Source organism: Halichoerus grypus, chromosome 8, assembly GCF_964656455.1.
Source record: "Halichoerus grypus chromosome 8, mHalGry1.hap1.1, whole genome shotgun sequence".
Taxonomy (NCBI): domain Eukaryota; kingdom Metazoa; phylum Chordata; class Mammalia; order Carnivora; family Phocidae; genus Halichoerus; species Halichoerus grypus.
Window position 1 is genome coordinate 136,966,648 of NC_135719.1, and position 26,775 is coordinate 136,993,422.

Consider the following 26,775-nt stretch of genomic DNA (forward strand, 5'->3'; position numbering starts at 1 on the left):
AGCCTCCCTGCCTGCAGGCTCCTCCCTACACCCCACAAACCATCCCTTTGTGAGCCCGTGTGCGTAAAAGACTATGCTGAGAACCGATGGGGGGAAAAGATGACTGGAATCCAGGTGAGTAAACGGGAGAGATGTATACAACAACCACAATTCAAGGACACGTTACACTGTGAGACTCAGTGTGACAGGGGTCCACATAGGAGGAGGGTAGGATCACTTCCAGCCTGGGCTGGGTCGATGGGGACAGGGAGGGGAGAATCAAAAACAGCCTCACGGAGGACACAGCATTCAAGTGGCCTGTGGGGGTGGGGAAGGTATGTCCAGCTTCCCGCAGCAGCCGTTGCGCACAGGATTACCCATCTTCACCCCTGGGTGTCTGTCAGGCATGGTCACATGACTAGCAGAGGTCAAGGGAAAGAGAGCAGAGGGTTGAGAGCCAGTTTCCATGCTCCCTCCCCACCACCCCCCAGACCAACATTCCAGATGGAAGAGGCTCCTCTAACCAGAACGCCTGAGGCAGGCAGACATGGAGCAGAGCCCTCCCGCTAACCTGAGCAGAAGTCACCTCTACTGCATAAGCTGCTGGGCGTTCCCATAGCACAATCTAGCCCCCCCCCACCCCATGGGACGGAAACAGGCGGGCAGGAGAGCACACAATGGCGTCATGTAAGGACTAAGGGCATTCTGGGTGACAGGGCAGCACGGGCCAGGCCAGGAGACCACTTCTGGGGGGGCATCCTCAGTTTGGCTGGAGTGTCGGGTAGCTGGAGACGAGTAAGAGAACAGTGGGAAATAAGACTGGGAAAGGGGCGTCGGGAAACACTGCGGAGAGTGTGCAACACCAGGCAAAGGAATGGTCATGGGGGAGCTGAGAGCCGGGCACCCATGTATCCGGTGAGCCAGGGAGGGCAGAGGTGGAAGCTGGCCTCTCGTGTGGAGCCACCAGCTAGTAGGGTGAGGCTGGACTGAACCAGGGGCAGAGGGACAGGGAGACGGAAGGGATATTGTATGGAGTTAGAGGCCAGAACGTGTGTGATGGACTGGGTGCTGAGGGGGAAAAAAGAAAAACAAAATTGCATGCAGTTTGGAATCCAGGTAACCAGGAGAGTGACGTCATCGCAAAGAGGAAATAAGGACGAGGGGGAAAGGGATGGGCTTGTGGAGCAGAGCAATGAGCTCAAATGTGACATTCTCATTCTCAGCAAGCTGTAATAGCTGATACTATAAGCCAAGTCCCCCGCCGAGGGCTTTTGGTGCGGTGGTTCCCTACCCTGTCACCTGTGGGGCAGATGGAGATGCAGGGCTGCAGATGGGAAATACAGATGTGACAGTCACCCCTGCCGAAATCTGAACTGTGGACAGGGCTGCCGTGGGAGCCTGCAAAGGGAGGGAAGAAGGCCACCCCCGGAGACCTTCCCAGACAGCGAACACCACTGACGGCGCAGGAGGAGGAGAGAGAACCAGCGCCCCGACAAGAGGTTTTTCGAGAGGAGAAAAAGCTCAATTTGCCAGTGAGGAGGTGGGGGGCTCCAGGGACTGAGAGGGCAGCTGGGGCAGCAAAGCAAAGTCGGAAGGAGTAAACAGGTACCCACCCACACGGGCACTGCTCTCAGAAGCAGCAGGTGGAAAAGGGAAGGGAAAATGAACTCAAACCATAGTTGGAAGAGAGAGGCGAGGAAAAAGTATTAGGGTATCTGCAGACTAGCAATGCAGACAGAAGAGCCTTTACCCAGCGGCGGGTGGGGCTGGGGGCACAGAAGCACACAAGGGCGGGGCACAAGGAGCCCGCAGTGAGAGAGAAAACAGCCCCCACCGAGGTGCACCCTCTGGGAATCCATACCCTGAAGCACGGCTTCCCTGCTGCCCACCTGCCTACCTCACTGTGCGGAAATTCTCCTCTGTGCACGGAAGGCCCGGCACACACAACACAGTCACAAACCACCTCTGGTCCCTTCACACATGGCTTCTCCCAGTTCCAAGTCCAGCCATACCCCTCCCCTCCCCAATGCCCCTTCCTCAGTCTGTGCCATGGTGTTCACTGTCCCCCAAAACCAGGGGCAGCAATCCCCATCAACTGCCCGCCTCCCTCTCTCTAGCTGCCGTCTTTCCAGAAAGCCTTTCTGGAAAGTCTTTCGTCACATAATCGCTTGCTCTCTCTCCTCAAAACAATCATGTTCTCTTTGTGTTTAAGCTATTTGTGTGCTAGTCTTATCCCCCACCAATTAGATCCTAAGCTTCCTAGGATGTGGAACTACTTCTCTGCATTAAATCTCCGTGGCCTCTGTAGGAGAGCCTCGTACACAGAGGAGAGAGTAAATGTCTCCTGAATGAATGCCTGAGGTTCAGCTTGGGAGGCACTGTCTTAAATACAGCTCCCTACACTAACTGAGTGAAAAATAAAAATAAATAAAAATGAAATGCTTAAACCCTTATAATGGGCAGCTCTCGGGCAGGAAAAAAACCAAAACGAGCCTGGGATATCTTATGCTGGAAATCAAGGAAACACTCAAAGGCTAATGGGAGAGTGTCAGCAGGACAACGGAGTTGGCTGAAAGGGGCTCCCAAAGGCCAAACTTGGGATCATTTGAGCATCAGAATTTGATACTGAATATTGCTACACATTTTCAAGAAACTGAATCTAATGACTGCTGCTTCTATGAATCCAGGATGGCTATAATCATGAAAACGATTTGGTTGTAACGTCAGCCAAAACTATCCTGGCTCCAAGATCTCCAAGTCTTCATAGATTTATTCAAATTGTAATAATTTTGTATGGCATTTCAGATATAGCGTACTTTACCTTGGGAGGAAGTGTATGGTTCTGTATAATGTCCATTATAATGCAGCTGGGGTGGGGGAGGCATCACATAGGGCTGGGGCTTAGGCTAAGGAATGGAAAGTTGGAAACAGGGTTAAAACACATCGCTGCCTATGTAATATATGTAAAGTAAGTCTCTGCTGGTTTCTTTCTGTCCATTAAAAAACTTCTAAGGAAGTTAAATATAATATATAGAAAATAAACATGAAGACCCTACAGCTCTTACCATATCTGTCACTTTCAGTGTCTCCCAGAATGACAATGCCAAGGCCTATGCACTGATACCAGACATCAGAGATCACAAGAAAACAAGCTGTATCCAAAAAGTCTTTAAGAGCAAGAAGGAATAGACAAAGTTCCCTGAATTCTTATGTAAACATGTGAATATAAAAAGTTTTTCTGTAGTGTATTTAATCTTATCAGGCAAAATTAGCTAGCATTTTAAATATCTAACTTCTGATTGCTCTTCACTAATAGTCAAAAATTTTAATACTAGGTTGGACCTAATATTTAAATATGTATAATAAAATAAATATTACGTAAATATTAGGGTCAGCCTATGGAAAATTGCCATTTCTTTGGTTAAAAACAATGGAATACCAGCACACTTTTGTGGTCCAAATAAAAAATTAATACTATCAAAAGCATCTTTTATTAAGGAAGATGATATCACTAAAAGAAAAAAAGCAATTATATTTTTCCTTCTTTCTTACCAGGGATACCCTTGAAGACGACCTCCTCCTAATTGGGTTCACTGTGACAGTCTGAGTTTGCCTATAAAAATAAGACATGTCATTGAGACATACATACACATAGTTTTCCTAATTCTGCCAAAATAAATTAATAAGAAGGTAAAATAATAAATCTACTAAAGCAAAAAGAAGACAAACTAATCCAGCCATATATCAGAAAAAAGGAGACTCTCTGTCCTCACTTGGGGCCTCCACCCTTTGTGGCTGCCCAGACCCCTCTGCCCACACTCCAGGGTTTGAGAAGCCTCTTCATGCAGGAACATCTGCCTTGACTGTCTGAGGATGGGCAGGTCTATCTTTTCCTGGGCTATCCAGGTAAAACCTCTGGAATGCGCATATGCAGAGAGGAAAAGCAGCAAGGCTTGATCACCCACAAACATCCCAGGGAAGCAAGACTCAGTGCAAATGCGTCTCTCCTGTGGGCCTGGGTCAGCACTGACCACCTCCATTAACAGTCCTGAGGGGTGACCGTCAACTGCCAGCCCAGAAGCCTGAAGCAATGGGAGATGCCTTTAGTTAAAATCCTCTTAACCACACATTACAAACATAATCAAGAAATAAGTTTATAACTTTGGTAACTTAAGAATCTGGATTTCCCATAAGGAACTAAGTTAGAGAAAGCAAAAAAGTAGATTTGGTTCAGTGGGCCAATGGTAAACCTATTTACTTTTCTTTGCAAGAAACTTCTCTCAGATTGGTTTTAAATGTATTTTTTAGAAAGGAACGAGGGGTGCCTGGGTGGCTTAGTTGGTCGTGAGTTCAGGTCCCACACTGGGCTCCATGCTGGGTGTGGAGGTGACTTAAACAACAACAACAACAAAGAAAGCAATGAGAATATTAAGAAGTGTGGACTAACATTTTTCAGAGAAATTGAGATTTTAAACTATTCCCATCAAGTTCCATCTTTGAATAAATAATTACATCAAAAAGGAACAAGAGAAAAAACAACTCGTGTAATTTTACCACTTTTAAACAGAGGCAGGATTTTTTTGTTCTTGTGTGCAGTTTATTGCAGATAAAATCTAGGAACCTAAACACATAGGATCCTTGGCTTTGTTGATGACTTAGGTAATTTTCCCCAAGTGCTTTTTCTCCCCTTTTCTTTTTAAGAGAGCGACAGAGAGAGCATGTGCACGCATGTGCATGGGGTTGGGGGGCGGGGCAGAGGGAGAAGGAAAGAGAGAATTGCAAGCAGGCTCCAAGCCCAGCGGGGAGCCCAATGCAGGGCTCAATCTCACCACCCTGAGATCATGACCTGAGCCAAAATCAAGAGTGCTCAACCAAAATCAATTAGGTGCTCAACTGACTGAGCCACCCAGGCACCCCCCCAAATTTTTTTTAAAGTAAGCTCTATACCCAACATGAGCCGTGAACTCGTGAGTCGCATGCTCTACTGACTGAGCCAGCCAGGTACCCGTCAAAGCACTTCTTAAAAAAAAATCTTTTACCATCTGTTCCTGGCTCATGAGCTTATGTGACACATAAATACTAATTACAAAAATATTTTGTGACTTTTGGTTATAGTATTCTAAGGACTAATTACTGGAAAATCCAGAAGCACAAAGTGAACACTCAACCTGTTTAATCAGCAAATTACCATAGTATCAATCCTCACATCTCCTAAATTAACATGATTCTTAGCATTCTAAACACTAGTACCTTATTTTTTTTTAAAGATTTTATTTATTTATTTGTCAGAGAGAGAGATGGTGCAGAGCAGGGGGAGGGGCAGAGGGAGAATCAGGCTCCCTGCTGAGCAAGGAGCCCAATGTGGGACTCGATCCAGGGACTCCAGGATCATGACCTGAGCTCAAGGCAGACGCTTAACCAACTGAGCCACCCAGGCATCCCCCACTAGTACCTTATATTCAAAACCTGAAAATTAGCTTATTTTGAGAAGACCTGAGATAAAATAAAACTAGTGCTTATCATTTCTGATTAAAAATGATCACCAAATACTGGGCTTGAATGAAACTAGGCTGGTATTGCCTCAGTAACAGAGTGTTAGAATAAGGGAACATAAGAGCAATCTGAAAAATGGTCTACCCCAGAATAAAAATTGATTATGTGATAAAGGTGATATTCCAGCTTAGCAGAGAGAAGCTAGGTTATTGGTACAATGGACCATTTATAAGAAGTTCAAGTCTCATAGCCTCATATAATGCCACATAAGAAAGTGCATAGCAGATGGATTTAAAAATTAAAAATTTAAATATGAAGTCATAAGTGAACTTACAGGAAATACAAGTGAATACTTCTATTATATATCATAGGCTGAAGACATAGCTAAACCCAAAAGTAATAATAGAAATTACAAAGAAAAAAAACTGAGTGTGTATCAGGAACTTAACATTAGGTGACTACAATTTGTTTTACTAGGTGACTTTTTTTAATTAAACGCTTTTTGAAACAATTTCCTTTCATCAAAATGTGTTGAGGTTGTTGCTAAAGAATAAGTGTCTCTATTCCAAAGAACATTCCATCTCCCAGAACTTATGTTACTCAACAATAACAAAATGGATGATAGTTCTATTAAGCCTGTATCGATCAGTAAAGCTCTATGGGTCCTAATTGAGGCCTCCTTGGTGGTGGGAGGTGGGATGGTGCACCCGGGTACTCTGGTTTTGTTAACTGCTCCTTAACTGTACATTAAAATAGTCATGGGGCGCCTGGGTGGCTCAGTCGTTAAGCGTCTGCCTTCGGCTCAGGTCATGATCCCAGCATCCTGGGATCGAGCCCCGCACCGGGCTACCTGCTCGGCCGGAAGCCTGCTTCTCCCTCTCCCACTCCCCCTGCTTGTGTTCCTTCTCTCGCTGTCTCTCTCTGTCAAATAAATAAATAAATAATCTTTTAAAAATAAATAAATAAATAAATAAATAAATAAAATAGTCATTAAAATCAGTGTCCAGAATTTGAAGGCATCATTTTGTAGCCTTGAGGTTTACTTTGCTGCTGCTTATTCTCCATCGTCAGAGCTAGGCTGAAGCAAAACTGGGATCTTTGAAATTTACATTTAGTCCAAAAGGACTGAACTTTTAAATTACTAAAATTCAACAGGCGCCTGGGTCGCTCAGTCGGTTGGGCAGCCAACTAATGATTTCAGCTCAGGTCATGATATCAGGATTGTGAGATCGAGCCCCGCATTGGGCTCTGCACTGGGCGGGGAGCCTGCTTAAGAGTCTCTCCTCCACCCTCTAAGCTTCCCTGCCTTGTGCTCGCATGTGTGCTCTCTCTCTCTAAAAATAAAAAATAAGGTACTATATATTCAAAATTCAGAAATGAGAAGGAAGGGCTGCCACAGAGTAATACTCCAACATGTCCAGACTTGCCCAGCCTGGGGCAAAAATAAACTTAAATGTGTCAAACACAGAATCCAAAAATGCAGAGCTTAGAAGCAGAGGCAGTAACTCCCACATGCACTATCTATTTCGGCAGCACCCAGTGCGGGGGCGACACTGTCCACTGCAGAGGCGACTTCTTACTAAACACAAACAAACTAACACGTCTTTCTCCTGCCAGATGGCTCCACTAGGCAGCCTCGCCATCGGTTCTAATACCCACCTCCTCCTTCTTCCTGCCGCTGTTCTTGTAACTGCAGCTTACAGGGAGACCAGCTAGTCTAATCCTAGCAGACAAGACCAAATGGTCTAACTGCTGGTGGGTGTTTTCCAGACTTTCTGGGCAGTTACTATGTTGACGGGTGCTGCTAAAAACGAGACAGCTGAAGAACTCTTAGGAACAAAATCACTGGAATGTGTTCCTTGGAGAAGACAAAAGGAGTAAAGGCTGCTAGCCCCAGTAAAATAAGTATGACTTCTACTGAAACAGTGCTAAGGACAGAACATGATTATCTCATGGAATCTGAACCCCAACACCAGAAGGGATGCCAGTTACTCTCCTGATTTTACAGAGGAGGAAACTGATAGGTAGGTTAAGGAAACTGCTCTTGGTCACATGACCAGGAAGTAGCAGAACCGGCACTGGAATCAGGCCTGTCTGTCGGATTACCGAGCACAGGCTCCTAACAGTCCATTATTTGCTGACCCCTTCCCTGGCCCCGGATGATCTGTAAGCTCCATGGGGGCAAAAGGACATAATGGTATCACTGGTGCCCGGCACACAAAGAAGCCCCAAATGTTTGTTGAGCAAACAAGTGACACAGTGAGTGAGGACGGAAGCAGATGCTAATTACTGAGCATTTACAGTGAAGCTATTTCTAAGAGTTGTTTCAATTTTGCTTTGTGGGCTTCTTTTCTCATAGATTTATAGCTAGTGAAGAGGAGATTTTGATGAACAAAAAATGTGTTGGATGGTGGAAATACCTAGAAAACGTCGGTCTCAATGACCTTCTCTGATGGGACAGGGCTACTCTATCTCCTTCCAGGCCTCCTCCAGTCCCTGTATTTTTTTTTTTTAAAGATTTATTTATTTATTTTAGAGAGAGTATGAGGGAGAGAGTGGTTGGGGGAGGGGCAGAGGGAGACAAGCAGACTCCCCACTGAGCGGGGACCCCCCCCCCAACACGGGGCTCCATCCCAGCACTCTGAGCTCATGACCTGAGCCGAAATTGCGAGCCAGATGCTCAACTGATTGAGCCACTCAGGCACCCCTCCTCTGGTCTCTTTAAACCCTACAGTGGGCCTAGAAGAAGGGGAAGCCCCATCCCCTTCCAGGAAGGGCCTTCTCCAGTCAGTGTTCTGGTCAGAGTCTCCACAACACAAGTGGGCGCACACCAGCCCTCTCACCTGCTGGTGACGGAAATTCAGCTCTCCCTCTAGATAAAGTCCCTTGCAACCTTGATCACATGGCTCTGCAGATTCGGGGAATACCGAATACCGTCCTCACCAAGATTCTGTTTCTCTCCCAGTCTTTTTCTTATGTAAATTAGAGAGGCTGATTACAGCAGGACCAATTCTGGGGTTTGGAAGAAGTTATCTGACGAAACAGACTGACCTTATCTCCTGTAATTCCTAAGCTAACCCTAAAGGAATATTAACATTCTTCTTCTCACATTTTTAAGGCTTGGGTGACATAAAAAGATGACTTGTTACTTGGAGATCTTGTTTAGCGCTCGCTTCGGCAGCGCGCGCACTAGAGCACCTTGTCTAGCGCTCGCCTCGGCAGCGCGCGCACTAGAGTACCTTGTTTAAAAGTGGAGGGAGGTGGCAAGATTTATGATGGGTCGTGTCATTTTATAAAATCTAAAATATAGTCATCTGGGTCAAGTTTGGGTGAGTCGCACAAGGCCATCCGAAACACCACTGAATTACGTAACAGGACTGAGGGGTGGGGGAGGGGACACTTTTAAGAGCAAAGTCCTCCTTCTATACAAGTAGAACCATCTCCCTGAGCCACCAGGTGCCCCAGGCTGACCCAGTCGTCCAGAATCCACTGTCCAATTTCAGGCCTGCTACAGTTCCATTAAATGCCCATCACACTGTAAAATGACCCATCTGGACAGTGAGAACAAATCTACCAATACTCTAGGATCATTGTATTAAATGTGACTGAACAGTCTAGGTTGAGAGCCTTAAAAAAAAAATGACCATAAAATTTAAAGCTATTTTTAGTTTTATCACCCATCAAAACATTAAAAGCTAAGAATTCATTTACTTCACCCGAGAACAAGTGCTAATGGTGAAATAAATCAGTTTCCCACAGAATGCAGCAGGTGTCCTCCATCATAAATAATTACACAGGAATAGCTCATGGATATGGACTTCTTAATCTACGGGATGTACAGATTAAAAACAAAACGTAGAAAATAGCCCTTTAAAACTAACTATTTCACTTTTGAAACTCTCGTGTTTTCTTTTTTTTTTTAAGATTTTATTTATTTGAGAGAGAGAGAGAGCAGAAGCGAGGGCGGCGGGGGGAGGCAGAGGGAGAGGGAGAAAAGCAGACTCCCCGCTGAACACATGGGGCCAAGTGGGGCTCAATCCCAGGACTCTGAGATCATGACCTGAGTTTAGTCAGCCGCTTAACTGGCAGCCACCCAGGTGCCCCCTGGGTTTTCTTTATATAGACATATGCAACTGAAGACCATAATAATGTAGTTTTATTCCTATATAGCAAGAAACAGTAATATTACAAAGCTTAGATTTCTACAACAGAACTGATTTTTTTTCCATCTGAACTTTAAAATCATTAGTAGGTGGTAATTTGCCAAAAAAAAAAACTCCTTAAAAAAAAAGGCATTGGGGCGCCTGGGTGGCTCGCTCAGTCGTTAAGCGTCTGCCTTCAGCTCAGGTCATGATCCCAGGGTCCTGGGATCGAGCCCCTCATCGGGCTTCCTGCTCAGTGGGAAGCCTGCTTCTCCCTCTCTCTTTCTCCCTCTGCTTCTGCCCCTGCTCATGGTCTGTCTGTCTCTCAAATAAATAAATAAAATCTTTAAAAAAAAAAGGCATTAACCACCAGCCAATATGGATGCCTACTGGAAAGAGATGATGTTTTGCAGTCTATTCAAAATGATTGCTTTGATTCTCCATTATTTTCCAGAAGAGGGATAACTGAGGTCATAAGGGTTCCACGCTATGAAGACCCTCAAACTTATGAAAAGGCTGTGCTCCTCCAGAGTGCATATCTACTCCCTGAATCTCAGAACACTGCTTCCACATAAAAATAATGTCACATGTGCTCAGGTAACCAGGCCAGCCCAGGAGAGCCCCAAATGTGACTGGCCTGGACTCCTAGCACCACTGAATCTGGCCACCAGGGGAAGCATGTTCTCACACAGACACGCTCAGACCTGCGAGCTCAGCGCAGCCAGCAGAGAAGGCTTCCCATATCCACAAAGAAAGCAGGGCTCCTCCTCCCCCTCAGGTCAGTTAGCGCTTTCTCAAATCCCATCGGCAGACCAGCAGTGGACTCAGAGAAAAGCATGGTTGGGGGTGGGGGGGTGTTACTCAGAGGGGAGAGGAGGACTGGGACCTACGGGCTAATCATTGGCTGGTTCTCCTGTAGGGTCACCCCGGTCACTTCCTTTTCTTTCATGAGTCCCAAAGATGGGTCTGCCCTTTGCACGGTTATTCCTAACAAGTTTTATTTCACACTTTGGGGTACCTATAAAAAAATAGAAAGCACTTCCATAGACTTTCCTCTTCCTTCTTGGCCTGAAGGGAAAATGTCCTCTTCAGATTTTTTTTTCCAATTTACAATCAGTGGTAAAAGGAAATCAACAAGGAGCAAACGAGCTCTTTCTTCTCCCCTCTGACGCCCATCACCGTCTCACTCAGGCTTCCACCATTCACTAAGCCTTGGGTGCCAGGTGGCCCGTCGGCCACTGGGGCGCTAGCAGACAAGCCGGAAAAGCCAGGTTCCCATAGGACAGCAGGTCCAAACCATGCCAGAGTCCCAGCCTGGGGGCGGGGTGGGGGAAGCGCTGGCTGTACGGCAGGACCACGACACTGCAGGCCTCTATGTCCCCGCACCTTCATCTACAAAAGGGCAGTAGGAATTGTACCGAACCGGGGTACTGTAAAGATGAAAGGAGATAAAAACTCTCCGCATAATGCTTGGCACAGAGAAAGTATCTACCGAATCAGAATCATTGTTATGCAAGTGGTAGGAAACAACCAGTACTTTGAGAATGGTACCAAGGACGAAGCAAACTAAATGTGTGGTGGCCTCCAGGACGGCCACACTTAAACTGGATCAGGACAAACAACGAAGAGCCTGCCAGAGATGGGGAGAGAAAGCATTCCAGCAAAGCCTGGGGCTGTGGGAGGCTTCAGCGTTGTGAGGACTATGGGCTCTGGGGCCAGGATCAAGGGTCAGCTGGGCAGATGAGCCCAGAGGAGGATCACAGGAGTCCTGCACTTCATGCCGTAGCTAAGAAGGGTGCGGAAAGGCACAGGCTCAAATGTCGTTCTGAGCTATCACTTTGGGTAAAGTGCTACATCTTTTGCTCATCCATCCAGAAAACTGGCTGGAGCCAGGTGAGATGGGGCAGGGGAGCCAGATGGGAGGCAGCTGCAGTGGGCCAGAGGAGAGAGAACAGCTTAAAAGAAGGTTGTGGGGATGGACCGCAAGACTTCCAAGTCTCAGTGCAGAAGCCTTTCCTGGCATGGCAGTTCTGGGTTAGGAACCCTTCTCCTAAGGGCTCCTACAGCACCACGGACATCCCCAATCAGACCTCTTAACATGCGTTCCTTCAACAAATTCAGAAGGCCTACTGCAGCCCAGCCCCTTGCTCGGCACCAGGAACACAGGAGTTAACCAGTGTCTGCCCTTTGCATTGCTGTGGTGCCTACCTGCTGAGAAGAGATGGAGGCAATAAACAAGTAAGCAAACAAATACACAAAGTCGGTGGGGCCAAGTCCTATGAAAAAGAATAAATCAGGGCAAGGGGATAAAGAGAGACAGGCAGTGGGCAGGGAGGGAGTAGCCAAGGCAGCCAGGGTACCTCTGATCAGACAACGGATGCAGTGGGAGAATGAGGCATGGGAAGGAAGAGCATTTCAGGCCGAGGAAGGGGCAAGCACAGCGTCCCTGAGGGCAGAACATGTTCACAGACCAGAAAGGATCTTAGCGTGGCTGGGACAGGGTGAGCAGGAGGAGGGTATAAAGGAAACAAGGTGGGAACCAGGCAAGGACCAGATCTCGGATGGTCTTGTACATGTTTTTTTTTTTTTTGTACTTTTAAGCATGATGAAATGCCAGTGCAGGGTTTTAAGGGCTAGAGGATCTGACCCATATTCAACTAAGACCAGTCTGGCTGACATATGGAAAGCAAGGTATAGGCAGGGCAGGCGCGGACATAGGGAGAGCGTCAAAAGGCTCCCGCCATCCTACAGCTGAGAAACACTGGCGGCTTGGCATGAGGTTGTTAGCAGATGAGGTGGTAAAAGTGGTCAGATTTCAGATACATTTCGAAGGCAGAGCTTGCTGATGAATTGGATGTGGGATGAAAGAAACAGGAATCAAAATGGAATTAAGTAGGCCTGGGGCCTGGGCAACTGTGTGAATATGGAGTGCTGCCATTTATGGAATGGGAAAGAACAGGGAAGAAGCAGATTTGGGGGCAGGCAAAGGAAGAGAGCATCAAGTTTGGGTTTCGACATATCACATCTGAGATGCCTCTTAGGTCCCCAAATGGAGATGTCAATAGGCAGTCGGCTGTGCTCAGGGAGAAGACTGAGCTAGAAATAAAACCGGATGCACTATTTGTAAACCTGAATCAATGTGAATGAGGAAGGCGCGGAAGAGGTCTGAGGATTAAACCAGCAAAGCTGACTGAGAAGAAACAGCCTAGAAAGAGGAAAAGCAGGACGGTGGGGTCCTGGCAGATGACGAGCAGCAGGGTGCAGGGAGGGAGAGGTGGCCAGAGGTGTGTGTGTGTGACAGCTAGGGGACGCAGGGTGGGAGGGAGGAGAGAAAGCAAGCATATACGACTCCTATGCAGAAACGTGCCCTAGAGGAGAGCGGAGATAATGGAGCCCTGGCTGGATGGCGTGTGGAGTGAAGGACAAGTGTTTCGAGATGGGCAATTTTATTACAGCATGTCCGTATGCTGATGGGAATGATCCAGCACAAGGCGGGAAACCCATGGGGACCAAGAACAATGTACATTAGGAAGAAAAGGTATAAATGCTTCAAACGGCTTGACAAGCTGAATAATCTTTAATTACTCAAGATGGCTGATTAAAAAAGAACATTCTCTTTTTAACTTTCAAGAGTTAATGATTTTAGTAAATAGGCAAAGAAAATCTTAGAGGCATATATCTGTAGTTATTAGAAGTTGTTCTGAAGGTAAAATGAAAATATTTTTGAGATTTTAACATGAAAAAGCAAAGAGTTTGTGTTAGTAATGTCATAAAACTGTTCTTTTCTACAAAATTTGCCTTTCTAGAGGTTACCATACAGCTCAAGATAAAAATGTCTAACCTCATTATTCTCTACCATTTCCATGAACAGGCTATACTCACAGGCTGCACTGATTCAGTCTGTAGAATTTGTGTCGTGCAACACAGAGTCTCCACACGTACTTTGCGGTTTCCATGTCTTCCTAGCAAATGAAATATTGCACAAAGTAAATGAAAACACATTTACAACTCGATGCAGAGTTTGTCTAAGGACAAGACATAATTGGGGGATATATTACATCAAAGTCACTTTTAACACACTGCGATTCTTTCATTTTCTAATGCTGTGCCTATCACATGAATGCCATAATTAGGATTTAAATTATGAAGACAAAAACAAAAACAAAAAACACTATTCTAAGGTTGTGACTCTTACACGGAACTGTTTCAAAGTGATGTAGAGATTTTAAAATTATGAAAATATCAACTTTTATTTTGACAAAGATAGGCAAAGACAATTTGAAACAAAACGTTTCAGTCAGTGAGTTAATATTGCCTTTATCAAGAGAGCAAAAGTGAGTAACTGTGAAATAGTATTTCTACAGAGCCCTTCCCTTAGCAATGGAAATTAAGATATTAGTACTTACTTTCTGCCCTATTTAGTCCCTTTAGTTTAATTTAAAAATCATCATACCACATAGTATTTATCCAAGGACTCATTCATTCAACAGCATTTACTGAGCAACTACTTTTTGCCAAGGGCTATTAAGCAAAATGTAATAAAATTTTACGTTTTATATAAGGATTAAGTATTACAATTTTAATGCCACCTCCCTCCCCCAACACGCACACAGAAATGCTAACTTGTTAACTTTTAGGAAGAACATTCCATGCAGATTCCTAATGTTTACTCACAGTTTGAAACTGGATGGTCTCCTCTTTATTGGCCAGCTCTAATGCAAAGAAGGACTTATTGTGGGACATGTTAGCAATATCATGCCACCTAAAGAACAACAAATAGAAAACAGCAATGTGAGTTCTATCTAGAGGATAGAACATATGATTTTTCCTTCTCAAGCTTGAGGTATCAAGTTAACATTTGTTAATCATTTTAGAGAGAAAACAGTTGTTTTAATCAGCTGACATGCATCTTCTCACTGAAGTGACAATAGCTAGTCGCAAAAAGTAAATGCACGTAGACTAAGTGAAGGCAAAGAGTACTTAAAAATGTAAGATCTCTTTATCCTCATTTGCCAGATTAGTTGGATCAAAGGTCCCTATCTTAGCTGGCTGTCAATGCCTCCTTCATTCATTTAACAAACATCTTCAAGGGCACCCATTATTAGCAGTGCCAGAAACTGTGTTAGGTTCCCAGGATACCAAGATCAGTGAGGCACAGTACAGTGCTTCCCTCAAAGGGACACAGTTGGAGGGTGGGTGAGAGAGAAGAGAGAGGCAAGCAATATCATTAAGTTTTGCAGGTATACAAGGCAAAAGGGAGGCACAAAGGTGGAGGACGGGGGCTCCGAAAAGCTTCAGGGTGAAGAGTAAGTTCAAATGCCAGGAACCCAAAGAGTGAACGACTCTGGATGAGTTCACTAGGATTCAAACTCCTATCTTATATTTTCTAACTGTATTTGGCCACGTTTAGATTTTATACATTAATATTTTATTTTATTACATAACTATATAATTTTATGAAGGGGAAAAATGGGTCTGAAAGAAAAATTTTACCCCTCTTTATCTTTCTCCATTACATTAGATTTATTTATTTTAAATTTATTTAAATAAATAAAATTAATTTGCAGTGATTCAATGTTCATTGTGGTTTTTTTTTCTTTAAGATTTTATTTTTAAGTAATCTCTATATCCAACATGGGACTCGTACTTACAACCCAAGATCAAGAGTTGCATGCTCTACCTACTGAACCAGCCAGGTGCCACTTAATGTTTAATTGTTAAACCTAAAGGTTATTAGCATCATATTGAAGAAAGCAATTTTAAAAATTCCTATCCAGTGAGATAGAAGCTGGCTGGTTGCCTCCAGTTTTCAAGTGGCCCTGTGGCCACCATCAGTGCTGCCCTTCTGGTGCAGTCCAGATCCTTCTCTGCCTCCTGTCCCCCAACTCACATGTTGGGAAGACTTAAATGAGCAGCTTAGGGCCATGAGAGCAACTGCCAAGGAGGAGTACTGCCCAACCCAGGGCAATATGGTCTAGGAGTGGGTGTCTGCTCCCCAAGCCAGGTACACTCTCCATGGTCATAATCGCCATGGAGAATTCAGAGCCCCAAAGGCAGTAGTGAAGCAAAAGAAATAAAGAAGAAATGTCAGCTTAGAAAAAAAAATCTTCAAAGGAAAAACCAGTTCTCAAGAAGAAATAGGATGGTTTTTAGAGGGCTTGAGGAGTGGGGAATTAAATTCCTTTTCATAAAAGAAGCTATTTAACACAGTGGTTAAGAGCTACTTGAAGTGGAGAATTGGAGTTCTTGGTTATGCCAGTTAGTAACTGGGTGACCTGAAGCAAATCACTTAATTTTCCAAGTCTCAGTGACCCCATGTGGAAAAGGGTGGTCATAGCGTCTGCTCAGAGTTGTGAAGATCACATGAGAAAGCATACAGAGAGCACTCAGCACAAGCACATGGTAAATACAAAGGAACCCAGAACGAAAAATGGTATGTTTTACTGCTCTACAAAAACAATATAAACTTTTAATTTTTCATCAAGAATAGAATCAAAGTAAATAGACTCTCAGAGTAAAATTGGAAATATTTCTATGAAATGACACTTTGGATTTTCTAGGGTATGGACTTTAAGGAATGAAAAGGCGGGGATTGAGCAACATCGTCCAATTTGCTATCTTTAAGATATAATTTGAAAAAAAAAAAAAAAAGATATAATTTGGAACCCAGAAATTTAAACCACCTGAAATTTCATTGTTTGGGGTTGGCCACTATTAGCATATTGCTATAGATCCTCCTTTTTTCTCTTTCTCACTACATACATTCTAAGATTTCCACAAATGACTAGTATCACATTTTTACAATCAGGAAAAAAAAATGAACATTATACAAAAGTATCTGAACTTTGCTTAACCAAAAAGAAAGAAAGGAAAAGAAGAGAAGAGAAGAGAAAAAAGATAAGAAAAGAGAAAAAGAAATTTGCTTAGACTTTGGGATTTTAGGAATTTTGGTACATAACTAGAGTCAGAGAAAGGCCCAGATTTTCAACAAAGAGACAGTCCTAGAAGCTAGAGCTGAAATTAAAAACTCACATCAAAACAAAGAATGGCCTCCATATGGCAAGAAAAAGGTCACACACTTTTAAGCATTTCATAAGCAAGCCATCATTACAAGCATTATTTTCCACACATTTGGTTTTAAAGAAAGTGGCTCATGAAAGAACCACTGTAGTCGGGGGTTATTTTATTCTAGGAAGGGTATCCTTCCATTTCCTACTGAGACCCTGGAGAGATTTGTGGGCCATATTACTAGTATAGGTACTAAAAACTGTCATCAGGAGGAGCCACCGGAAGTGCACAGGAGGATGTAAGAAAAGTACCTAAATATCACAGGAGGCCTTCCATTCTTGTGTTTCACAAAGATCCCTTCAAGACATGCTCCAATGGATATGTCACCGCCTTGGCTGTCCTGGAAGGAGAAAGCACAGAAAGCAGCAGTCCGGCAGTAGGTGCGTGAAAGGTGTGACAACCACACCCAGCTCCCTGGGCTGGTTTCCCAGACAAAAGATGCTCAGAAGATCTACACTGGAGGGCAAAGTCTGAACAGTATCAAGGAATCACCTTGTCAATAAGTATGAAAATAGGAAGCGTTGGGCTCCTTAAGGAACTAGACTTCAAGAGCATTTCAAAGAACAAACTGCAAAACAGGAATGTTTTACTGTGAAATTTTGGTCACAGGATCTCCGCTTTCAAGTTTCCAGACTTCCGCACATCTCCCGCCTCTTCGCAGCAGGGTATCCCTGGGCCTCCCCGCTGTCCTCTCAGGGCTCCTGACATTAATTTGGAGAACCCCGGCCTCTGCGCCATGCTCACCTTCGCAGGGTAGCTCTCTTCTCCGTAGCCATCCATTCTCTCTACCTCCTGCATGTACAGCATTTCCGCATCAGGAGCGGTGAGCCTTCTGCAACCCAAGAGATGGGAGATTGATCACCAAACCAAAAAGGGAAAAAAAGAACAAAAGGCTATTCTAAAAAGCTACATATCAATTTGGCATTAGACATTTACAAACATTTCAAGTTCTGAAGCATCTGAAATTCGTTATACCAACCCATCGACATCGACTGAAAACCAACTACGCGCACAGCACTGTGCTATAAACCCTGAGGGTTAGTCATAAGGATCCTCTCCCTGTACTTCAGGCAGGCAAGAGGGACACGGGGAATAAAACTCCCTAAAAAATCTTCACTGAAAGCTGGAATTCTTTCTAAACCGTTCAGTAACCACTCATTATCTAAAATATCAGGCATTACTAAGCATCGTGTGCTAAATGTCAAATGACCGGTGCAGGAAATAAGGGTTAAAAGACTGTAAATTACGAGGATGGGTAGGAAGGCCGTGCGGGTAAAGAAGGTGCTCAACTGCATGGAGACTCGCCTCCCTGGCCTCATCCTCTGCTGCTCCCCCAAAGCCACAAGGCAGCCCACACTGCAACCAAGCCATGATGTTCCCTCATGCCTCTGGGCCTCTGCGCATGCTCATCCCTCTTCTTGGCACACCTGTCATTCACCCGTGCACCTGATCAATCCCTAACATCCTCGAAGAGTCGGCCTATGTTGTCCTGTGATTGCTCTGAGTGTAAGTCAGATGCCCCTGCTCTGTGCAGACCCACCATATTCTATGCACACCTCCCCCACTGCACTCATCTCACATTGTTAGTTTATAATTACTATCCCAATGGGTTGTCCTGCCTGCCCTTTAGACTCCAAAGCAGGGAATACATTCTTTGATGGCAGGGAAGTGTTCTATTTATCTTCGTGCCACAGCATCCAGCCTCATACAGAATAGTAGTACTGAACTTTTTTTTTTTTTAAAGATTTTATTTATTTAAGGATATAATCAGATAGACCTGGGCTCAAATCCCAGCTCTACCACAGGTAACTGTGGACAAGTGATTTAGTCCTTTTGAGCTTGGTTTTTCCAATCTGTAAGAAGAGAATATCATTTACCTTAAAGAGTGGTTATAAGAACGTAATGACATCAAAAGTACTTGGAACTGTGTGGTACTTGGTTTAGAGGAAGACCCAGCATTCTCTGGGGGAGGATTTTTCTTACAGATGACACATCAGATGCACTACCAAAGAAAGTCATCACCGACCCAGAAGCAGGGGTCAGGGCAATAAGCACCACGTGGGGCTCTTGGCACAGACTCCCCCAGAAGACAGAGATGCAGCGTCCAAAGGTGTACCGATGGGGGGGGGGGCCCTATACGTGCTGCACCGTCAGAGAAAACAAGTCTCCCTGCTCTTGCATTAACCCACACGGCCTACGTACGTTACCACCAAAACCTTTAAGAGAGGAGTGGAGAAGTGGCGCCCTTCCCCAACCGGCGGCTTCCACTTCTCTCCGCTTCCTCACTGGTAAACATGGCTACTCAGTGAGCTGATAGGGGAAGTGCCCAGAGCAGCCCCTGGAGCACCATGAGTGCGCCACGCTGCTGGCGACCTGCAGTCGCAGTCCCAGCGACGGCAGCGGTAAAGCGCAAGTGTCACTGTGTCCATACACGGTTCACAGTCAAACCGGCTTTGCTTCCGTACTCTTGCCATTTCTTCTCTCTTAGTGTTACCTGTATTTCTGATGCAGTAAGGCCACTTTCTGGGTTGCTTCTTCCAATACTTTTTCATCTTGTAACCACCCCTGAAGAAAACACACTGCAGTAAGTATGGAAACAAGCCACTGACTGTTAGTGGCTCTTAGCACTCTCGGGCAAAATGCGGACTAGTATCGGTATGTGGGAGATTTGTTTAAGTATGTGATCATGATCTTGCTAAGGAATGAAGTAGCTTCTGCTCAGGAACCAAAACACCTGCCCTGCCTTCTCAGTTCATCCCAGAGAAAGTTCCAGCTGAGTTATGTCAGGTCGGTAACGCCAGTTACCATCAGCCAGTTCCGAGCCCAGCACATCTTGGGCACTGCCCGGCTGGCTGTGTAGACACTCAGAAGAGCATCGTACCAGCTCTCTTCGTTGTTCCAATGCGGTTTTCCTGTCAATCACATCCGTAGTGACTTTAAAATGCAGACAGCGCTGTCCTTTTGCCCTCTACTTTTTACACTGCTACTGAGAAGCCAAACTCACTCCCATGTAACTGTGAGGTTTTGAGCCTTCGGGTAAAAGCAAAACCTCTGTGTGGTTGCTCAGAAGTTGGAAGTGAATCCCTCTCTTAGACTCAGACCCAAACACAAAACAAATCTCTCTGGCTGCAGCCCAGGGACTGCACACCCTTCCTTTTCTGTGGGTTTACACAGACCAGTGAGACTACAACGAGGGAAGCATTTACACTTGAGTTGTTTATAAGAGGCAATTGATTTTTTTAACACTCTTCCAGCCTAGTAAGTCTACCATATGGACTTCATTTCAGGCGATATTAAGGATATGGAAATAAACTATTTATAAAAAGCCCAATGTCAAAAGAAGTTCTTACCACAGGAAACAAGGCAAATTTCTGAAGAAAGTCCTGGGACTCATACTGATCAAAGTCACCAAAATCAGCTATACAAAATGACAAATATTCACGTCAATTATATTTAATTGGCACAGGAAAACATGCACAACTAAATTCAATATGCAGTATATAGATGGTATGCTTATGATTTAGAAGTCAAATGTGCCTTACAGCTATAAAGTGTGTATTTTTTTTAAAGTGTTTTTTTTTTGTTTGTTTTGTTTTGTTTTTGTTTTAGATTTTTATTTATCCATTTGAGAGAGAGAGCACATGAGAGGGGGAGGGCCAGAGGGAGAAGCAGACTCCCCGCTGAGCAGGGAGCCCGATGCGGGACTCGATCCTGGGACTCCAGGATCATGACCTGAGCCGAAGGCAGTCGCTTAACCAACTGAGCCACCCAGGCACCCTAAAGTGTGTATTTTAAAAAGTCTTTTTAAAAATATTAATTAGATAGATTCGTGTGTCTTGACTTGGAAAAATGCCTACTGACAAAGTGAAAAAATAAGTTACAAACTATATGTATTATGATTTCATTTCTAATAATTAACAATGAAACAAAACATACTCTATAATCACATGTTCTTACTTATGCACAGGAAGATGTCAGGAAGAAACCAAACTGTTTATAGCAGGGATCACCTCTAGGGAATGGAATCAGATCACTTGAAGATGTTATAGCAAAATGTATTTGTTTAGAGATTTTTCGTTGTTTAAAAAAAAATGACAGTTCAGCAAAGACCTTATGAAAAGCTCTTAAAGCCAATGATTCTTCTGATTAAGTTTCAATTTCCAAGATTAAATGCCAGTTATCATTTGAAATAATGCCCCATCAGAAGTCTTCCCAAAGTATACACATACATGTAAATACATATTGACTGGACATGAAAAATAACACAACCAAGTAATTCAAAAATTACTTGTGAAATGCAAAACTTTATCTGTTATGATTGACAATGCTCTATAATCCAGGACAAGTGCATAAGAAACCAAATAAATGGGGTACACTCAGAGTATAAGTGAACATAAGGGCACCTGTGTGGCTCAGTCAGTTAAGTGCCCAACTCTTGATTTCAGGCCGGGTGATGATCTCGGGGCCCTGGGATCGAGCCCTGCATCAGGCTGCACACTCAGCAGGCAGTGTGCTTGAGGATTCTCTCCCTCTGCCCCTCCCCACCCCTCTCTCCACAAAAATAAATAAATAAATCATTAAAGGAAAAAAAAGTGTAAGTAAACATAACTTTATCAACCTCATTGTTTGATCTTTCTTCCTAAAATATTAGTTAGCTATAGATCAAGTCCTTGAACTAGAGGAATACATATTATCAAATGTTGTGTGTGTGTGCGTGTGCGTGTGCGTGTGTTTTCTCTAATTTCGGTCTGTTTGCTCTATTGACATATGCTAACATGCTTAACCTTTCGAAGTCTCTTATTTCACGGAAGTAATCCAAATTCATTTTTTCCTACAGAAAACTAATTTCACTAACACATAAACACTGTTATAGAAACAGTAACTTTAAGAATCCCTTGCTGTTTTTGTTATAACACATTTTTTTTAAGATTTTATTTATCCATTTGAGAGAGACAGAGAGTAAGGGGGAGAGGGAGAGAGTGAGAGTGCATGAGCGGTGGGGTGGGGTGGGGCAGAGGGACAGGGAAAAGCAGACTCTCCGCTGAGCAGGGAGCCAGATGAGGGGCTCGATCTCCCAGGACTCCAGGGTCATGACCTGAACCGAAGGCAGACATTTAACGACTTTTTTTTTTTTTTTTTTTTTTAAAGATTTTATTTATTTATTTGACAGAGAGAGACACAGCGAGAGAGGGAACACAAGCAGGGAGAGCAGGAGAGGGAGAAGCAGGCTTCCCGCGGAGCAGGGAGCCCGATGCGGGGCTCGATCCCAGGACCCTGGGATCATGACCTGAGCCGAAGGCAGATGCTTAACGACTGAGCCACCCAGGCGCCCCCGAAGGCAGACATTTAAAAGGACTGAGTCATCCTGGTGCCCCAAAACACGTTTTTTTTTAAAGATCTTTATTTTTTTAAGTAATGTCCACATACAACATGGGGCTCAAGAGATCTGAGATCAAGAGTCGCATGCTCCACCGACTGAGGCAGCCAGGCACCCTTGTTATAACACACATCTTAATCTCATATATGTATTACATTATCGATTGCCATTATTTACCTTGAACAGCTAAGCCTGCTAGCTGAATTGCTTGTTCTAATGTACAAGGAATGTTTCCTTCCAAGATATCTTTCTTCAGCTGCAGATAATACTGATACCTACAAAAAAATGTCAATTTTAAAAAAGTCAATATTAATATTACCTCCAATGGAGACACAATGCATTTTACAGTAATTCGGTAGAGGAGCATAAACTAGTCAAAGAAAACCTTAACCCCAGATGGCTTCAAAAAATGACAAGAATGCCCTTGACCATATCTATGCCTCCACACACATACATGGGCACGTGTGTGCGCACACACACACACACACACACACACACACACACAATGTAATGAATTTGTTGAGTCCCTTATCCCTAGCTGTAGTTATTTCAAAGCTACAACCACCTAGAAGACAACTACAACTGGTCACCTTTCTAATGCCCTGTAAGACAGTTCCTACGTTTTGTTCTCTTCAGTTGGAGAAATAGAGAATCCATGGCTAATCTTTACTTTAAAAACTCTGACTAGTAACCCGGTAATACAAGACTTTGGTAGAAATTACTTGTTCTGATGAAAGTTCCCTAGCCCTAGAAAGTAAAGCCAAGAGAAAACGCTTCCTGATATTTCAAACCAGGCTTATATTAAAATATTTTTTGATGAACTCTCCAAAAGAACAGCTGCTATGATGCTTTCTTAATATTCTTGTAATGTGGGTTTACTTCTGTTTACACTTTCAACATCTAGGGCATGAGTTACCAGCACAAGCTTTAGTCAAGCAGATCTAGTTAAATTCCAGCTCCCCAATGTAGCATGTTGAATGAACTCGGGCAAATCATAATCTGTGGCTTTAAATGATCACCAGTAAAAGAGGGGTGCGATCACCCCTTCACAAGGTGGAACATATTGAGCAGTCAGCAGTGTTTCATCCGTATCTACTCCATTCTGACAAAGCTCTACAGTGACTTAATGCTGCCTTCCTTTTATTCATTCATTTAACCTATAATTACTAGGGCCTGCTATGCATCAAGCATTGTGCTAGATGCTGGGGATACAATGTCGGATGAAGATCCACCACCTCTCTGCCTGCATCGTCGATACAGCCATCCTGAATCCAGGTTCTCTCCCAGGTTTGGCATCTGTGAAGTACAACCTAGTCACCGTTCATATTTGAATTCCCCTTGGAGCCCATCCCTTTCATCATTTCATAGGTTTCCTAACATCATCCTCTTTTATTTTAGCTAGCTCTGAGGTCTCCGTTCTTCATTACCCAAAAACCTGACCAAAACACCATCCATTCAGATGAGAATTTAGATCCAACTGATGCCCTTCCGCCTGCTAGTAGTGGAACCGATAGATTTCCCTCAGCTGAGAAGCAGGATGCTGGTAGCTCTGGGATCTAGTCAAAGAAGAAAACGTCACACCTTCTACGAGGCAGCTCCTTTCAGAAGCCTATTTAAAGAAGGTTGTATTGAGAGAAGTCTATCTCTTGAACATGTCATCCACATACGCCACTCGAAATATATTCTAGGTTCTTTCCTTAAACCGAATCACTGGAAAGCAACATGCCTGGACCAAATTAACTTAGTCTTCCACAGAAATGTAGTTTTGTTTTGTTTTGTTTTTTTGCTTTGTATTACAATTTTTTATTGTAAGAGTTGATTCCTCCACAGTTGCTCTAAATTGTTCATTGCCTGTTCAATGTCTTTTACATAAATCCCACCTGAAAATTTCCTTTTAAATGATACACCAAGAAAATCTGTCATGTTTGCAAACGGATATGCTTTTTATCAGATAATGGTTGATGGGACTCAGAGTATTCCTTCTTTTGCCTTGACTGCCATGAAGCTCAGAGCTAGAATCCAGGCACAGGCACATTGCTTCCCCTCTCGTTACCCTCTTAACCACTGGCTCCACCATGTAACAGCAGCCACTTGTACTGAAGAGGCACTGAAGCTCAGACAGGAAGTAATATGCTCAAAGCCACAAAGGGAGCCTGAGCCGGAGTGTGAACCCAGGTCAGAATGACTGCAAAGTGCATGTGTTTAACTGTCACAGATCTCCAGTTACGGACTTTTCAGTATTGGGGCGCCTGGGTGGCTCAGTCGTTAAGCGTCTGCCTTCAGCTCGGGTCATGATCCCAGGGTCCTGGGATCGAGCCCCGCATCGGGCTCCCTGCTCGGCGGGAAGCCTGCTTCTCCCTCTCCCACTCCCCCTGCTTGTGTTCCCTCTCTCACTGTGTCTCTCTGTGTCAAATAAATAAATAAAATCTTTAAAAAAAAAAAAAAGGACTTTTCAGTATTTTTATCCTATCTCTTTAGTTTTTTTATCCTAGAGTCCATATGAATACAATGGTTGAGAGCAAGGACTCAGGAGTCAGCCTCCTGAGTTTAAATCCCAGCTCCACTACAGACTGGCAGTGTGACCTTGGGCAAGAGAGTTAGCCTTTCGGTCTTTCGGTGTCTTGGCTTCCTCAACTACAAACTGGACAATAATACCTACTTTGTAGGATTTGTTGTGAGGATTAAATGAATGATTAAGTATAAAGTGCTTGGAACAGTGCCTGACATAGAGTAAGAAAGGGAAGCGGTTGCTTTTATTATTATCTTTCATTGTATTGTCCCTAAAATCCTTTAGTGGAAGCAAGCAGGGTGTGTGTATATATATACACATGCATATGTATGTATATATGTTTATATACATGTATGTGCGTATCCATACGTGTGTGTGTATGTGTGTGTGTGTATATATATATATATATATATGTATATATATTTACTTAAAAGGAAAGGGCCAAGAAATTTTACTTCAAAGGTATTATCACTTTTTTTTAACCACTTTTTGCTAAATTATAATATGTTGGTGAGGCTAAGGATAGTTTACAAATATGTTTTTTCAATGTTTATTACAAAAAGAATAATTAAAAAACAACGCAGCAATAAAATGTAACATGCAAACTTTTACTCCTTACAAACAGTTCTGAATTCAAGAAATTGCACATCTTAATTCTAAACAAAAATTCCATAAATTTGCCCAAAGCCAAATGCTGATTAAAACTAAATGGGTAAGTTTTATCTAAATCTTACCAACTTATCAACTTTCTAATATAAAATATTTTTACACAAGAAATATTACATTAAATAATTATAATAAATTAGGTTGTCCCATTTTGCCCAACAGAAATTTCAAATAATATATAAAGAGATACAGTCTTTTTCCTTCACTTGTTTTTCTTAGGCTAGTATTAGAAGGCTAATGTGGAGGTATTAGCATTTTTAAATTTTATTATGGAACTTTTGAAACAGATAGAGAACAAGTCCAGTGAACCCACACATCCTTATCATGCAGCCTCAAACATCAACTTGACCCACACCCTGTTTCTTCCACCCTCTCTCCTTCCCCACCCAAGGGCTTTACATCAAATCCCAGATATCATAGTACAGCACTACAAATATTTTAGTATATATCCCTAAAAGGTAAGCTTTAAAAGAACAAACACACACACACATTTTTAACATACCCAACAAAATGAGCAATAATGCCCTAATGCTACCCAATACCTGGTCCATGCACAATTGTTGTGATTGCTTCAAAAATGTATTTTTTTAAAAAGATTTTAAGTAATCTCTACAACCAACATGGGGCTTGAACTTACAACCCGAAGAACAAGAGTCACATGCTCTACCGACTGAGCCAGCCAGGAGCCCCTCAAAAATGTATTTTTACAGTTAAAAAAAAAAAAAAATCAGGGTCTAAACAAGTTCCACAGAGTACATTCGATTGACATTTCTCTCTTAATTTTAAAAAGAAAAATTCCTCTTCTTTATTTTCATGTTACTTGTATTCAAAATGGTGTGATGGGTCATGTAGAAGTCCCCACATTCTGGATTTGTCTGATGGCACTCTTGTAGGGTCATTTAACATGTTCATCTAGTCTCCAATTCTTCCTGTGAACAGTTAGGTTTAGAGCTGTGTTGTCTAACAGAACTTTCTGCAGTGATAAAAGTGATGTCTATCTGTCTTGTCCAATATGGTAGCCATTAGCCACATGCGGCTACTGAGTACTTAAAATGTGGCTAGTGTGACTGAGGAACTGAGAAAGGCCTCTTAAAGGAATGTGACCTTGCTGAGAGTAGAACCCATTTTACCCTTTTGCTGCCTGGAATACGAATGTGATAGCAAGACCTCTAGAATTCTTTGACAATGAGATTCCCTTACACATGGAAAGAACATGCTGAGCAGAGTAGAACAGTAAGAAAGAGCATGGGTCCCTGAAGACTTTGTGGAGCATGGCTGACCTCTGGACTTCCTTTAAGAAATGAAAGATATTTAGGGTTTTTGGTTATATGTAGCCAAACTTAATCCTTACTGGTACAACTTCTCTAACAGGTTCTCTTACACCTCATCGATGTGCACTCCTACTGATGCATCTACCAGGCCTGTCTCCCTCTCCTTCCTACAGCTAATGCCTTTGTTCAGGTCCACATTCCAGATTAATGTCTAGATTATGGCATATACATTCCTAACTGCTCTCCTGAGTATATATATAGTCTTGCCAC

At 43.4% G+C, this 26,775-nt stretch overlaps 1 protein-coding gene across 6 annotated transcripts in view; it reads right to left on the bottom strand.

Annotated features, from left to right (window-relative positions):
* The window catches only part of PTPN21 (protein tyrosine phosphatase non-receptor type 21), a 75,310-nt gene that overhangs the window by 15,600 nt on the left and 32,935 nt on the right, over positions 1–26,775 (bottom strand). For all 6 annotated transcript variants that reach the window (XM_078054080.1, XM_078054079.1, XM_078054075.1 and 3 more), the window contains exons 4-12: positions 22,237–22,334; positions 20,033–20,100; positions 19,177–19,247; positions 17,427–17,514; positions 16,934–17,022; positions 14,289–14,376; positions 13,497–13,576; positions 3,532–3,592; positions 2,801–2,885 (exon numbers count right to left, since the gene is read on the bottom strand). In XM_078054080.1, the coding sequence (XP_077910206.1) occupies positions 2,801–2,885; positions 3,532–3,592; positions 13,497–13,576; positions 14,289–14,376; positions 16,934–17,022; positions 17,427–17,514; positions 19,177–19,247; positions 20,033–20,100; positions 22,237–22,334 (728 nt within the window). The remainder of the gene's footprint in view (positions 1–2,800; positions 2,886–3,531; positions 3,593–13,496; positions 13,577–14,288; positions 14,377–16,933; positions 17,023–17,426; positions 17,515–19,176; positions 19,248–20,032; positions 20,101–22,236; positions 22,335–26,775) is intronic.